This window comes from Ursus arctos, unplaced genomic scaffold (genome assembly GCF_023065955.2).
Source record: "Ursus arctos isolate Adak ecotype North America unplaced genomic scaffold, UrsArc2.0 scaffold_3, whole genome shotgun sequence".
Lineage (NCBI taxonomy): Eukaryota > Metazoa > Chordata > Mammalia > Carnivora > Ursidae > Ursus > Ursus arctos.
In genome coordinates this window covers 96,655,897-96,668,923 of record NW_026622985.1, presented here as the reverse complement: position 1 = coordinate 96,668,923, position 13,027 = coordinate 96,655,897, and the positions used below count along the sequence as shown (strand labels likewise).

General features: G+C 60.3%; 1 protein-coding gene across 3 annotated transcripts in view; it reads left to right on the top strand.

The window, feature by feature from the left end:
* The window catches only part of SMARCD3 (SWI/SNF related, matrix associated, actin dependent regulator of chromatin, subfamily d, member 3), a 30,152-nt gene extending 17,159 nt beyond the window's left edge, over nucleotides 1-12,993 (top strand). For 2 of the 3 annotated variants that reach the window (XM_057304296.1, XM_057304297.1), the window contains exons 3-14: nucleotides 6,662-6,873; nucleotides 8,584-8,626; nucleotides 9,474-9,596; nucleotides 9,718-9,840; nucleotides 10,092-10,187; nucleotides 10,344-10,445; nucleotides 10,657-10,818; nucleotides 11,582-11,679; nucleotides 11,832-11,967; nucleotides 12,254-12,376; nucleotides 12,496-12,597; nucleotides 12,818-12,993. In XM_057304296.1, coding sequence (XP_057160279.1) covers nucleotides 6,662-6,873; nucleotides 8,584-8,626; nucleotides 9,474-9,596; nucleotides 9,718-9,840; nucleotides 10,092-10,187; nucleotides 10,344-10,445; nucleotides 10,657-10,818; nucleotides 11,582-11,679; nucleotides 11,832-11,967; nucleotides 12,254-12,376; nucleotides 12,496-12,597; nucleotides 12,818-12,871 — 1,374 coding nt within the window. In that variant the 3' untranslated portion in view covers nucleotides 12,872-12,993. Of the gene's footprint in view, nucleotides 1-3,545; nucleotides 3,761-6,661; nucleotides 6,874-8,583; nucleotides 8,627-9,473; nucleotides 9,597-9,717; nucleotides 9,841-10,091; nucleotides 10,188-10,343; nucleotides 10,446-10,656; nucleotides 10,819-11,581; nucleotides 11,680-11,831; nucleotides 11,968-12,253; nucleotides 12,377-12,495; nucleotides 12,598-12,817 lie in introns of those variants that run through there. The other variant, XM_026479177.4, reaches the window with a different exon arrangement.
* The last annotated feature ends 34 nt before the right edge of the window (nucleotides 12,994-13,027 follow it).

Here is a 13,027-nt window from a genome sequence, read left to right as displayed (position 1 = left end):
AGCCTCGATGGCCATCTTCCCGCAGGGAAGGAGTTAAGTCTCTCCGCTGCATCCCTCCTCCCTCCTCCGCCTCCCCCGCCGCCACTGAGTCCTGCAGCTAGGCCCTGGGCTGACCTTCACCGGGAGGGAGGCCGCAGTGCGCATGCCCGGGCCGGCTCCCGTCCGGCTCCAGCCGCTGCCCGGGCCCCTGGCGGGCGAGGGCGAGGGAGGGAGGCAGCGGGCCGGGACGTGCCCCCCGCGCCCGGCCGCCCTCCGCTCCCGCGCGGTGGTGGTGATGGAGGGGGTGGGGGATGCCGAGGCCGTCCCGCCGGCCGCGGCGCATCTCTCCCTGAGCGGGGAGAGGCGCTTTGCCATTTGGTGCTGGTGGTGCTTCGGAGGGAAGGAGAGATGGGGGGACGGCAGGGGGGACTCCGGCTCCGAGCCGCAGGGCGGCCGCCCTCTGCCCGGACACGCGCACGGTCGTCCCGGAGCACGGCCTGGGCCGGTCGGGCCGGGGCTAAGGGCCCAGGAGGGCTGGGAGGAAGCCCCCGCCATCTGGAAGCGGGGCTTTCCCTGGGCCTCCACCGGACCGGGGCCGGAGCCTGTGGTGGTGGCACTGCTGAGCGCTCTTCTGGGGCTGAGCCGTTGGGGATCCTGGCCTTTGTGAGGTGGGAGTCTTGGCTCAGGGGGCCCACACCTGCGCCTCTGCTTTCTGGTCTTCAGGCTCCCCCGTGTCTGCACAGCTAGGGTTGCCCCCGTAAAAGCAGCATGCAAATGTACCTAGTGGCTGGTGCCTTGTCAATCGCACCTTGTGAGTGGGATGGGGAGATGGTGCAGACGTGCCTGTGTGTGCAAATCCACGTGGTTCCCTGTCCCTCTGGCATTCGCACTGGTGTGCGTGCCTGAGGGGCATGCATGCATTGTGTATCTGTTGTCTGTGCTGGAGAAGTATGTCTCCCAGAGAAATGGCTGGGATAGGTGGGGAGGAGGCCCAGAGGCTGGGGTGGCCCCGGGAGGGAGTTAGTTGTGTCTTGAGTGATACTCTCCAGCTCCTTGGGTAGCACCAGAGCCTTTGGTCTAACCACCTCCTGCAGTCTCCTCCCCACCAGGACCAGTCCCCTCACAGATGCAGGGTATTCCCACTCTCCTTCGTGTCCCTCCCTCAAACATAGCTGCCCAAGCTGGGGTGCCCATCCGCCTCTGCTGTCTTCTTTACCCAAAAGGCCTCTCCGGGAGTTGAGAACTCTGAGCTTTACACAAAGCCTAAAGCTTTACACAAAGACCTCTAAGGTCTGTGGTTCACGTGTCCATGCTAGAAGCCCCCACAGCGGGTGGGGGTGCCCATGGCGACTCACACCTTCAGGTAAGTGGCAGAGTACGAGCTCCATCCACTGGCCCACTGAGCTTTGGGTGGTTGCAAGTGTTAGCAGGCATTTGATGCTAAGTCCCCGTGTCTCAGCATGGGGTTGGGTGGGGAGGGTAGATAGGGACTTAAAGACCAGTTCCAGTTTGGAAAACCAAACCTGACCTCTCAGACACTGGTCAGGCAAGTGCCAATTCATGACATAGCATAAATGGCAATGGGTATTCAAAGAAAAGAAAGGTTGGTGCACAGGAGTGGGATCAGGGAAGGCTTCCTGAAGGAGGTGGGGCCCTCACTAGGCTTTAAAGGATGAATGTGATCTGGATAGGCAGATGAGCAGTAGGTAGAGGGATTCCAGGCAAAAGAATAGTGGGAGCAGAGGCTTAGACATGGGAGGGGTTTGGAGGTTAGCAGGCAAACCGGAGAGGTCACCTCCCCAGGTCACCAGTAGCCACTTTCATGGCCTGTGGCAGCCACCCACCTGTTCCCACCCTGCCAGGACCCAGTTTCTGCATGGGTGAGTCTAAGGGGAAGCTGGGTAGAGATTTGGTGGGAAGGGGACCTCTTGGTTCCTTGCTAAGCCAGCGGAAAAGGAGAGTTATCCTGGGCCACTCTGGCCTTTCAGAGGACTGACAGTGGACACCCAACTGAACGGTGGCTGCCAGGAGCACAACTAGGGCCCAGGGAAATCAGGCTGCAGGCAAGAGGACTCTCCACACAGAACACTCCCTTGGTTCTTTGTCTGACCTCTGAAGGCGTTCTGAAGGGGTTGAGGGTGAGGATCCCCAAGTGCAATTCTGGGTCTTGAAGGTGTACCTTCAAATAAATTTTCCAACAAATTCCCCCAGGCACTGCCCCACCCTCACCTGGGTTCTGACAGTGCAGCCCCAAGAGGCACGTAAACTGGACCCACTGTCACTGTCGTCCCAAAGCCCTTGGGCTCTTCCTCCAGAAGGAGGAGAGAGGGGTGTGGCCTTTGGGGGCCTGGGTGGTGCTACGGATCCCAGCCTGGAGATCTCAGGATTTGCCCCTCCTGTTTCCTGTCCCTCCTTCACCCCAGGGAATGCCAGCTCCCTCCACACTGCCTCTTCTGGGGCTCCCTCACAATCCCACACTTAGCCCCGCTTTCTTTGGGATCTTGAGGCTGGTCCTACCATACCCAGCAGCCCCAGCACCTCTGGGTCCCCTGCCCCCACCTCATGCCCGGTTCCAAAGCCGTGAGGCTCTGCTTGCCTCATTCCCTCTGCCCATCCACCCAAGCACCCACCCCAACCCCTCTCCTTCCCTCACATTTTCTCTTCCTGTTCTCAGGAGTCGGATCCACCCCTCTTTTCCGAAATACTTCCCCTCTTGCCCTCACTTTCTCACATAGAGACAAACAAAGACTCCCATACCCAGAAATAGACTCACACAGAGCTGGAAGACACAGGCCATGTCCTGCCACACACGCACCCGCAAGCGCGCACACGCACTGGCGGCTCTCGTGGAGGGAGGCACACAGAGAAGGCATTTGTCTGTGCACGCACATAAACATCCACACCCACAGCCACCGAGCCATGCCCACACAAGGGTGCAGACACACACGGCGGGCGAGACAAGGGCGCACACATCTGTGGACCGAGGGGACACCGCCTCCCTGGGCACACCCACCACTGACGGCCTGGTGCAGGAGGAAGGCCTCCTCCGGGCTCGGCTCCCCCCGGATTCCTTCCAGCGAATGTTTCCCTACTTGGCCTGCCAGGTCTCTGGGGAAAGGGCCTCAGAAATGCAGCAGGAGCCACTTGGGGGACAGTTGGAACTGACTGTTCCCTGCCTGGCCCTGCCGGCGAATTCCCTAACCGAGAAACTATTTGTGGCGAGAGCCCGGGTGGCCGGCGAGCCCCCCGCCACCTCCCCTCGCGTCCCCTCCCCGCGCCGCCTCCCCGCGGCCCTCGGGCGGCCTCGGGCTGCAGTGCCGCTGCCCAGCGCCCGGGAGCCGGGCTTGCCGGCGTGCCTCGCCGCTTATCTGCGCTGTTTGGACAGCGAGGGCTGGAAAGGCAGGCGTTTCTGTCCCCGCCGAGTCAACAGGCAGACCCCGGGCCGCCGGACTATTTCTGTCTTATCAGTGCAGGAATGCGGCAGCCGCGGCGGCGGCGGCGGCGGCGGCGGGCGGGCGGCGGCGGCGTGGGCCGTGGGCCGTCAGGGCAGCCCTGAAGGGGCCCCCTCCCCACTCCGCTCGAGTAGAAGTGTGAGAGAGCCCAGCAGGACTCAGAGGGGAGAGTTGGAGGAAAAAAAAAGGCAGAAAAGGGAAAGAAAGAGGAAGAGAGAGAGAGAGTGAGAAGAGCCGCTGAGCCCACCCCGATGGCCGCGGACGAAGTTGCCGGAGGGGCGCGCAAAGCCACGAAAAGCAAACTTTTTGAGTTTCTGGTCCATGGGGTGGTGAGTGGGGGAAAGTTAGCGGGGGAGGGTGAGCGAGCTGGCTCGGGCTGAATGGAGGGATGATCGGGAGGGGCCGGGAGGGGGCTCTCGCTCTCCCACCCCTCTGGCAGGGGCGCCACGGCCCGCGGCCCAGCCCCAGGACTGTGCCGGCGCCCTGGCACTCGAACACGTCGTCAGGCGGCGGGCCGGGGATGGGTGCCCGGGCGGGGACGGGAGGCGTTTGCATGGGTTCTTGTCAGGGGCTGGGGGTGGGACTTGGGGACTGTCCCCCCCAAGTGTGTGGGGGGTCCCCTCTGTACCAGATGTGTTGTCTTCTGTTTTTTTCCTCGTTGGCCCAGGTGTTCCCCTGCTCTGGGGGTGGGGGTGGGGGACAAGGCTTCTGGTGGGCTGGGTTGTCTGCTCATCCGTTGGGACAGTGTCTCTGATTGTGTCTCTGGGAGCAAGGAGCAGGTGACCCTGGAGGCACTGTGCGCGGGAAGCTCTCTGGCTGAACGACCTCTGCATCCTGGCAGGAGGGCTCTGGGGCTTTGCTGATGGCCTCTGCCATCAGGGTCAGAGAGAGACCCTCTCTAGGGACAGACCCCAAGTTAAGGTGTCTGAAGATTCCCTTGGCAGACTCAGCCACCAGAAGCTGATGTCCTTCAATCCTCAAAGGTGTGAAGGAAGGGCTGGAGTCAGGGACGTGAGGCCTAGAGGCCAAAGGGGCAGGGTGGCACCTTCCTGCCAGGAGCAGACCTGGAAGGCACACAGGGAGCCTAAGGGAGCCCAGGGGGACCTGAGGGGATGGGACCCCAGGCTGAGGCAGCAGGAGCCAGGCTGGGAGAGGTGTGGAGGGCAGCAGAATGGGAGAGGCAGGGGCCGTAGGACTTGGAATGGCTAGTGGGGTTGGAGCTGGGTGCAGAGGAGGCTGTCAAGTTGACTATGGCCAAATTTGGTTGTGACCCCAAAGAAGGCACATTCTTGGAGAGGGAGGCCAGAGTCCCTAGAATCTTGGCCCTTCGTTGGGGTGGTCCCAGCAGCTGGCACAGCCCTCTGGGGGCTCTGGAAGCTTCTCTCTCAGGGCCTCTTCAGCAGATCAGCAAGTATCACTGGCCTTGAAAAATAGGAGAGCAGCTGATTGGGTAAAGGGGCTTCCCTGGGGCAGCCTGTCCTCCAGTCCCAAAGATCTCTGAAGCAACTTCCCAGGGGTGCTCGTGTCAGTCAGCCAAGTTGCCAGTCCTAACCATGCTGCTTGGTGAGGTCCCTTTAAAAAGGCCCATCTAGGGAAGAGAGGGGGCTATATGTGTGGGGTTTTTGTTGTTGTTGTTGTTGTTTTTAATTTGGCCAACTTAGAGCTTCAGTTCTTGGGTGGCTGTGAGTCCCACCGCTTCACTCCCAGTACCCCATCTGCACTGGTGGGGCTGGGCCTAGGCTCCATTCTGGGCCACCACTCTAGAGATATGAGTGACAGGATCAGGTGGGGTGGGGGAAGCAGACACATGGACGGGCAGTTTTCACTGTGGGAGAGATGGGCAGAGACAGCTGGCTGGCTGGCAGTTAGGGTTAGACCTAGTGCAGGGCAAGGGACAGGAGGGAGAGTGGGCAGTTAGAAGGAATTCACCCAGCTGGGGTTCAGGGCTCCTCCTTGTGCCTGGGGGCATCTGCACTCTAGGGGGCAAAGTGGGTAAAAGGTAATGGGGATACAGGGGCTACATCCCTTGCTCCCTAATCTCCTTCGTGCTCTCTTTGTCCCCATCACACCCACCCTCCACTTTACAGCCCCTCTGGCCTTCCCCAATCCCTCTTCTGGAATCTGGACAAGTGGGGTTTTTAAAAGTCTGTGAAACACTTCACTCAATGAATTTGCATCTCATCTACATCCCATCTGAGGTGGCAAGGGAATACACCTGCCTCATCTTGCTCTCCATGGCCCCCTTTCAGCCCTGACTTCCTACCTCACTGGGGCGGGGTGGGAAGTGGAGGAGTTCTGGAGGATGGAACCATCTCTGGTAATGCAGGCGGACAGGAAGGGAGAGATGGATGGAAGAGGAAATGCCGCTGCTTTTGAGCTCTCCAAGCCCTCGGGGCAGCCCACCTCCAGCCCAGCTGCCTCCTGTCCTGTTAGGGAGTCCTGGTAGGGTGTGACCTCACCGGCTCCCATGGCCTCCAGCCTTCCCCTTAGGAGCAAATTAAGGGGGGGGGGGGGCTAAGTCGTCAAAGCCCCTGGGTGTGGAGGCCTGGACTCAGCCAAAGGGGGTGTGGGTTGGAGCTGAGGGGTCAAAAGCAGGGGCCCAGAGAGAAGGCTGGGTTAAGGTGGGGAGGGCAAGGGCCGGGCAGGACAACCCAGGAAGTGGACCCAGAAGCAAGGAGGGGAAAGAGGGGCAGAAGTCCTAGCAGGGAGCTGGGCCTCTAACCCGGATGAAGCTGCAGAGAGCAAACAGCCCCAGCCCCTCGGGAAACGGCCGTTCAGTGCTGCCGTTGCCAGAAGGAGCTGCGTGACCTTGGCCAGGTCGCTTTTCTCCTTGAGCCGCGGTTGCCTCATCTGTCCAGTGGGGTTGGAAGGACCCCTCAGTCTGTCTTGCGGAGGAACATGTGGATGTGAACATCCTTTGAAAAGGTTGAAAGGCGCCATTAATATTCATTTTCGCGGTACCTTCCGCAAATCCGAGGCTGGCGATGCCCAGTGCAGTTGCCTGGCTTCAGTTAGCTTCCTGCGGCGAGACGCAAAGCCCCCTCCGCCAAGTCGCGCGGTTGCGGCGCCCCTGCCCCTCCCACCCCTCGTTCGCGCTGGCGGCATCAGGGTCACCGGCCGGGGGGCTTGGGGTGAGAGAGACGCGGCTCACGGCGCCTGGAACCGGGGCCCTGGTCTGACGGGCGGGCGCCTGTTTCTGCTTCACCTCCGCCCCCGCCCCCCCCCACCAGCGCCCCGGGATGCCGTCTGGAGCCCGGATGCCCCACCAGGGGGCGCCCATGGGCCCCCCGGGCTCCCCGTACATGGGCAGCCCCGCCGTGCGACCCGGCCTGGCCCCCGCGGGCATGGAGCCCGCCCGCAAGCGAGCAGCGCCCCCGCCCGGCCAGAGCCAGGCCCAGAGCCAGGGCCAGCCGGTGCCCACCGCCCCCGCGCGGAGCCGCAGGTGAGTGGGGCCCAGCGCGGAGGGGGCGGGCCACGGGACCCCAGGGACGGGGTGGGTGAGGAGCGAGATTAGAAGGAGCGAGGAAGAAGGATCAGCCAGGAACGAGCCGTCCTGGGTGGGATGCCCTCTGGGGAGGTGGGCCGAGGGGGCACTGGTCTGGTTCCTTTGTGTGCCCACCGTAGAGACTGAAGCTGCGGCCGTCGCGCCCTTCTCCTTGTCACCTGCTCGGTCCTTCTCTCCACCCCTTGTCCCCAGGTTCTGGGAGATGCTTCAGTCTTTGGGGTGGGGGTGGGGCTGGCGGCAGGACTGAGGGCTGAGCTCTAGGGACTGTGTTTCTCCAAGTGTGGCTGTCCAGTGCACGGTGCTCAGTCCCCTGGCTTGACTGTTGAAAAGCCCCACTCCAGATATTCTCAGTCTGACTCTCTGGCCAGGGGGGTGGAGCCTGGGGATTTGCCCTGTGGGTGGGTGGTCTCCTGCACAGTCCTGCTCTGGGGTGATTCCTAGGCACTCAGAGGTTGAAGAGCTGCCATAGTCTGTTCTCGGGGACCAGGTCGGCCCCCCTAGCCACCAGGGGCCAGCCCATTTCCCTGTCTGAGCCAGCTGGTGGCACCCCAAAAGCCCCTGCTGGCGTCTGGCAAGAGAGATGCCCCTCTGGGTTTCACTATTCCACCAAACACACATGCTTCCCTTTGCACCCCAGATGGAGTCCTATAACAGGAGTAATATGGATTTTACCTCATTATTAAATATTTTTTACACATCAAGGAAAATTCACCATTTATAGGAATCCCATGATGAATTCTTTTGCAAAGTGAATCATCCTTTTATACAGTAAACAAGTTCCTGGTTTGTCTGGTATAAATGGAGAGTTTCACATAGATAATTTCTTCAAAACAAATCAGACCTTTAATGAAAGGTGCTTATCTGGCCTTTGAATAGGCTTTTGGACAGGAGGGGGCAGTGGTTATCACCACACAGGGACGGTACAGAGCCATCCTCCAGGCAGGGTTCTAATCTCAACTCGCCAAGGATCTTCTGGGGGTGCTTTTGGAAATCAGAAGCAGCTAGCAGGGTCAAGAAGAGTCCAAGTCCCAGCTGCCACCCCAAATCCAGCCTCACACCCCACAGGAGAACCCTCTCTGTGGATCCCTCTGGGTGTGTTTCCGGACCGTGTTGGCAGGTGATCTGAGGGCCTGTCAGCATCCCCCTCCAAGCCCAGGGTGCCAGGGGTGCAAGTGCGCACCAGCTTCACCCATCATCTCCTGCTCCAGGGAGGGAAGAGGGTGTTGGCTCCCCTCCCTCTGAGCTCAGGCCAGCTTGGACTGTGCACCCCTGCTTAACAGAAAGGGAAAGTCCTCAGAATCCCTCCTCCCTCTCCTCTGTCCTCCCCCTCCCTAGCTTTTCTCAAACAGTTTTGCAGCTCCCCCACCCCCCCAACCCCTCCTAAGTCTAAATTTCTCTGGCCTGAGGATGTGGTGGGGTAGAAAGGGGCTCCCGGGCTAGAGAAGGGATGGGGCCACGTCTGCTCCCCACAAGAGGACATAGTGCCATGCCACACACCACTGCCCGTAGCCCCTTGGGCAGGCAGACAAGCGGGCTGTGGGAACCCCAGCCAGGCGGGTGGAGATGTCGGGATAATTTAGCAGGTGGCCTCGTTACTCCCAGATCTGTCGCCATGGTAACCTGGTTTTTTCTTTAAAAAATGTACAGTGCCAAGAGGAGGAAGATGGCTGACAAAATCCTCCCTCAAAGGGTGAGTGCCTTTCACAGCAGCCCCCAGCTCACCCCCCATCCTTTGCTGCTCTGCCTCCTCTCCCCCCACCCCACCACCCTGGGCCGCTTCCCCTCCCCCCTGAGGAGCAGAGCTTCATCGTCACAGCCACTTTCACTTTTTGTTTAAAAAGCTAATTAAGAAGTGGGGCTCCCTGGCCAGAGGGAGGGGGTGGGGCAGAGGGAAGGAGCGGATCCGCAAGAGGTAGGGTACTGGGCCCCGGGGGTGCAGTGGACTGAGCTCCAGCTCCCCGCAGACATAAATAAAGGTGTGGGACAAAGAGGCACAAGAGCTAGGGGACCAAAGGCTGGCAGGGGGAGAGAAGGGAGCTGAGGCTGGCCAGAAGGCCTGGACGTCATAAGTGAACCCAGGCCGAGCTAGGCGTGGGGGTAGTACGGCTGAGATGTCAGGTGGAGCGACAAGGTGGGGTGTCAGGGTAGAGGCAAGCAGCAACATCTTCTGTCTCAGGCACCCCAGGGTCCTAGGCACTTTGCAGACACCCCAGGAAGGTCCAGAGGCCATGTGACAAGGGCAAGGACAAGATGAAGAGGTGAAGCCGTATGCTGGGCTCCGTGGCTGCTACGGCCTCTCCTAGTGATGAAGTGCTTCTCCCTCAAGGGAGAAGCAGCTTGTATCCCTGCATGTCGAGGTCCTTTCTGCTGGATATGCAGTTCTGGGGAGAAGTCCCCGTTTGCACTCTCAAAGTTGCGTGCCTGGAACCTGGCCAGCTCCCCTCTATGCTCTTTGTACCCTGGGACCGCATGACATGCACTTTCCACCTACAAGACTGGCTGAGCCCCTCGTTCCCGCCTTGCTCCTTCTCTTCCAGATCCGGGAGCTGGTCCCCGAGTCCCAGGCTTATATGGACCTCCTGGCATTTGAGAGGAAACTGGATCAAACCATCATGCGGAAGCGGGTGGACATCCAGGAGGCTCTGAAGAGGCCAATGAAGGTGTCTTGATTTGGGGGCAGTAAGAGGGCTCTAGGTCCTGTTCCAAGAATGGAGGAGTGGGATCGCCCCGGGAATGGGAGCACACAGTGTTTGCTCTGTACTACACTCTTTATTTCTACAGCAAAAGCGGAAGCTGCGTCTTTATATCTCCAATACTTTTAACCCTGCGAAGCCCGATGCTGAGGATTCTGATGGCAGCATTGCCTCCTGGGAGCTGCGGGTGGAGGGGAAGCTCCTGGATGACGTACGTCCTGGCCCAGGTCTCTCCAGGTGTCCTGGGGTGGGTATGGGGCTGAGCTGAGGACAGAGCGAGATGTTTGCACTACGGGTTAGGGAGTCAGCCCCGGCCAGGGGTGGGCGGCCTGAAGAGACAGCCCGGGTGCAGAGGCCTGCTTCTAACCATGCTGCCCTACCCGACCGGCCCCACCCACCCCCGACTCATCCTGCCCCCACGGTCCCTGTCCTGCCCCCACGGTCCCTGTCCCTCTCCCACAGCCCAGCAAGCAGAAGCGGAAGTTCTCTTCCTTCTTCAAGAGTTTGGTCATTGAGCTGGACAAAGACCTTTATGGGCCTGACAACCACCTAGTTGAGGTAAGACCCAGACCTCTTCTGCCCGGGAACTGCCACCCTTCCGCAGACCACCGTTCCCTCAGCTGCACGGACCCGGATCAGGGACCACCCGAGAGCCCCTGGCCCCAGCAGCCCAGATGGGCCTGTGAAGTGACCCAGCTCTCCTCCCCCGGGCAGTGGCACCGCACACCCACCACCCAGGAGACCGATGGGTTCCAGGTGAAGAGGCCGGGGGACCTGAGTGTACGCTGCACACTGCTCCTCATGCTGGACTACCAGGTCCGTGCCCCTCCCCCAGGCATCGCCCGAGGCCCCCCACCTTGGCTTCAGGGGAGCACACATCCCGAGAGACCCCATCTCCTCCCTACCTCACCTTCTCCAGAAGCATGTTTCCCAGGAGCCCAATCATCACGTCCCCCCAAGTCCCAAGCTGCCTGGCCCTGAGCGCTTCCCACTCCCCCTTTTTTATTTTCACGGCCTCTTTTCTCAGCCTCCCCAGTTCAAACTGGATCCCCGCCTGGCTCGGCTGCTGGGATTGCACACGCAGAGCCGCTCAGCCATCGTGCAGGCCCTGTGGCAGTACGTGAAGACCAACAGGCTGCAGGACTCGCATGACAAGGAATACATCAATGGGGACAAATACTTCCAGCAGGTACCCTCTCCCCTGATCTCAGGGATGTGGGGGACAGGCAGAGGTCCCAATAAGGCAACACCACCCCCCTCTTCTAGATTCCTGGGTATCACAAATGGTAATCAGGGTCCTAGTGCAGGCGCTACCCTACCATGGCGTAGCTTTGCACTGCAGCCCATCCCTTTTAGCCAAGCCAGTTTAGAAAGATCTAGAACCTTAAAAGGCCGACAGTTTGGGGACCACAATATTCTTGGCACCTGGGAGTTAGGATGCCTGGGTTCTAGTCCTGGATCCAGACTGTACCAAAGTAGAGATTATTATTCCTAAAGCTGTTTAAATAAATACGCCAGATAAGCCTGAGGAGTAAAATAACAGTCGATGTTTATTGAGCACTTGCCGTGTGCCAGGCACTGTTGCAGGCAGCGTGGGCTCATCCACTTAGTTTTCCCAACCGCCCTGGTAGTTGCCATCCCCACTCTGGACATGAAGAAACCGAGGCCCGAGAGCTTAGGGGACTGGCTCGAGGTTGCAGTGTTAACAGAAGAGGCAGGATTTACACCTTGGCGGCCACAGACCCAGGGCCAGTGCTTACAACCACTGCCCCGTGCCAACCCACGTCCTTGTCACACTCCACCGCCCACAGACACCCTGTCCCAACCCCAGCAGCGCTGAGGAGTTAGACTTGCTCTTGGCGTCTTGTGGCCGTCCCAGAATGGAAGGATCTAGGACTATAGTTACACCCTTTTCAAGCAGATGAGATTGGTCTCTTTCTCTCCTACTTCAGATTTTTGATTGCCCGCGGCTGAAGTTTTCTGAGATTCCCCAGCGCCTCACAGCTCTGCTATTGCCCCCTGACCCCATTGTCATCAACCACGTCATCAGGTGAGGCCCCAGCTTGATCCTCAGACCAGGGAATCACTGCAGTCCTGCCCTCCCTCTTCCTCCCACCCCCGTCCCACCCCGCCATCTGCCCCCGGGACCCTTTGGCCTCTGTGGGAGCAGCACGGATGCCAAGGGCCGGACTTCCCTGGCAGCGTGGACCCGTCGGACCAGAAGAAGACGGCATGCTATGACATTGACGTGGAGGTGGAGGAGCCGCTGAAGGGACAGATGAGCAGCTTCCTCCTGTCCACGGCCAACCAGCAGGAGATCAGCGCTCTGGACAGTAAGGTGGGGCCGGAGCCCACAGCCGGAGTGGGACATTAACCCAGAAATGACAAAATACAACAGACGAGAGGACGGGCCTGTGGAGAGATGAAGGGGGCAGGTGGCCCTTCCCTGGCTACTTGGAGCTCTGCCCATCCCCCCTCCCCGGGATGCAGAGGCAGCAGGGACCTGAGGGATTGCCCTTCAAAGGAACAGCAGCCAATCCCTCCCCCCACCGGCCCCCCTCCTCCTTCCCCTCCTCTCCCACATCACCATGGCCAGGTGAAAGCGCCTGACTTTCTACCTGTAGATCCATGAGACGATTGAGTCCATAAACCAGCTCAAGATCCAGAGGGACTTCATGCTAAGCTTCTCCAGAGACCCCAAAGGCTACATCCAAGACCTGCTCCGCTCCCAGAGCCGGGACCTCAAGGTGAAGGGGACTCAGGGAGCACTGGATGGAAGACAAGCATATTGGGAAGACAGTAAAGGTTGTTACACAAGGGCTGGCGGGGGTCCGGGCTCAGGGCTGACCCCACTGCTCCCTCCCAGGTGATGACAGATGTGGCAGGCAACCCTGAGGAGGAGCGCCGGGCTGAGTTTTACCACCAGCCCTGGTCCCAGGAAGCCGTCAGCCGCTATTTCTACTGCAAGGTGTGGAGGGGCCCGGGTACCTCGGGCCTCCCCCTCCCCTCGCTCCAAGAGAAGCCTCCCTTCCCAGCCCCGTCTGTGGCCCTTGCCCCTGCACCAGCCCCTTGGCACAGAGGAGCCCTCCCTGCCCCCAGATGCTCTTCCGGGGTGGCTGGGTGGTCGGGACTGCCCTGTCACTCACCAGCAACAGCGTCACCCTGCTACTGCTCTTATTTCCCTAAAGATCCAGCAGCGCAGGCAGGAGCTGGAGCAGTCGCTGGTTGTACGCAACACCTAGGAGCCCCCGTGAAGGAGCCACCGCGGGCCTCCGGGCCTGAGCCCTGTCCCCCGGGGCTCTGCCCTCACTTCTCTGACACCTTCCGGGTGAGGCAGGGGAATGATTAAAGGTCATGCATCTGAGAGCAGCCTTGTGTGTCATTGGCAACTGGGGAGG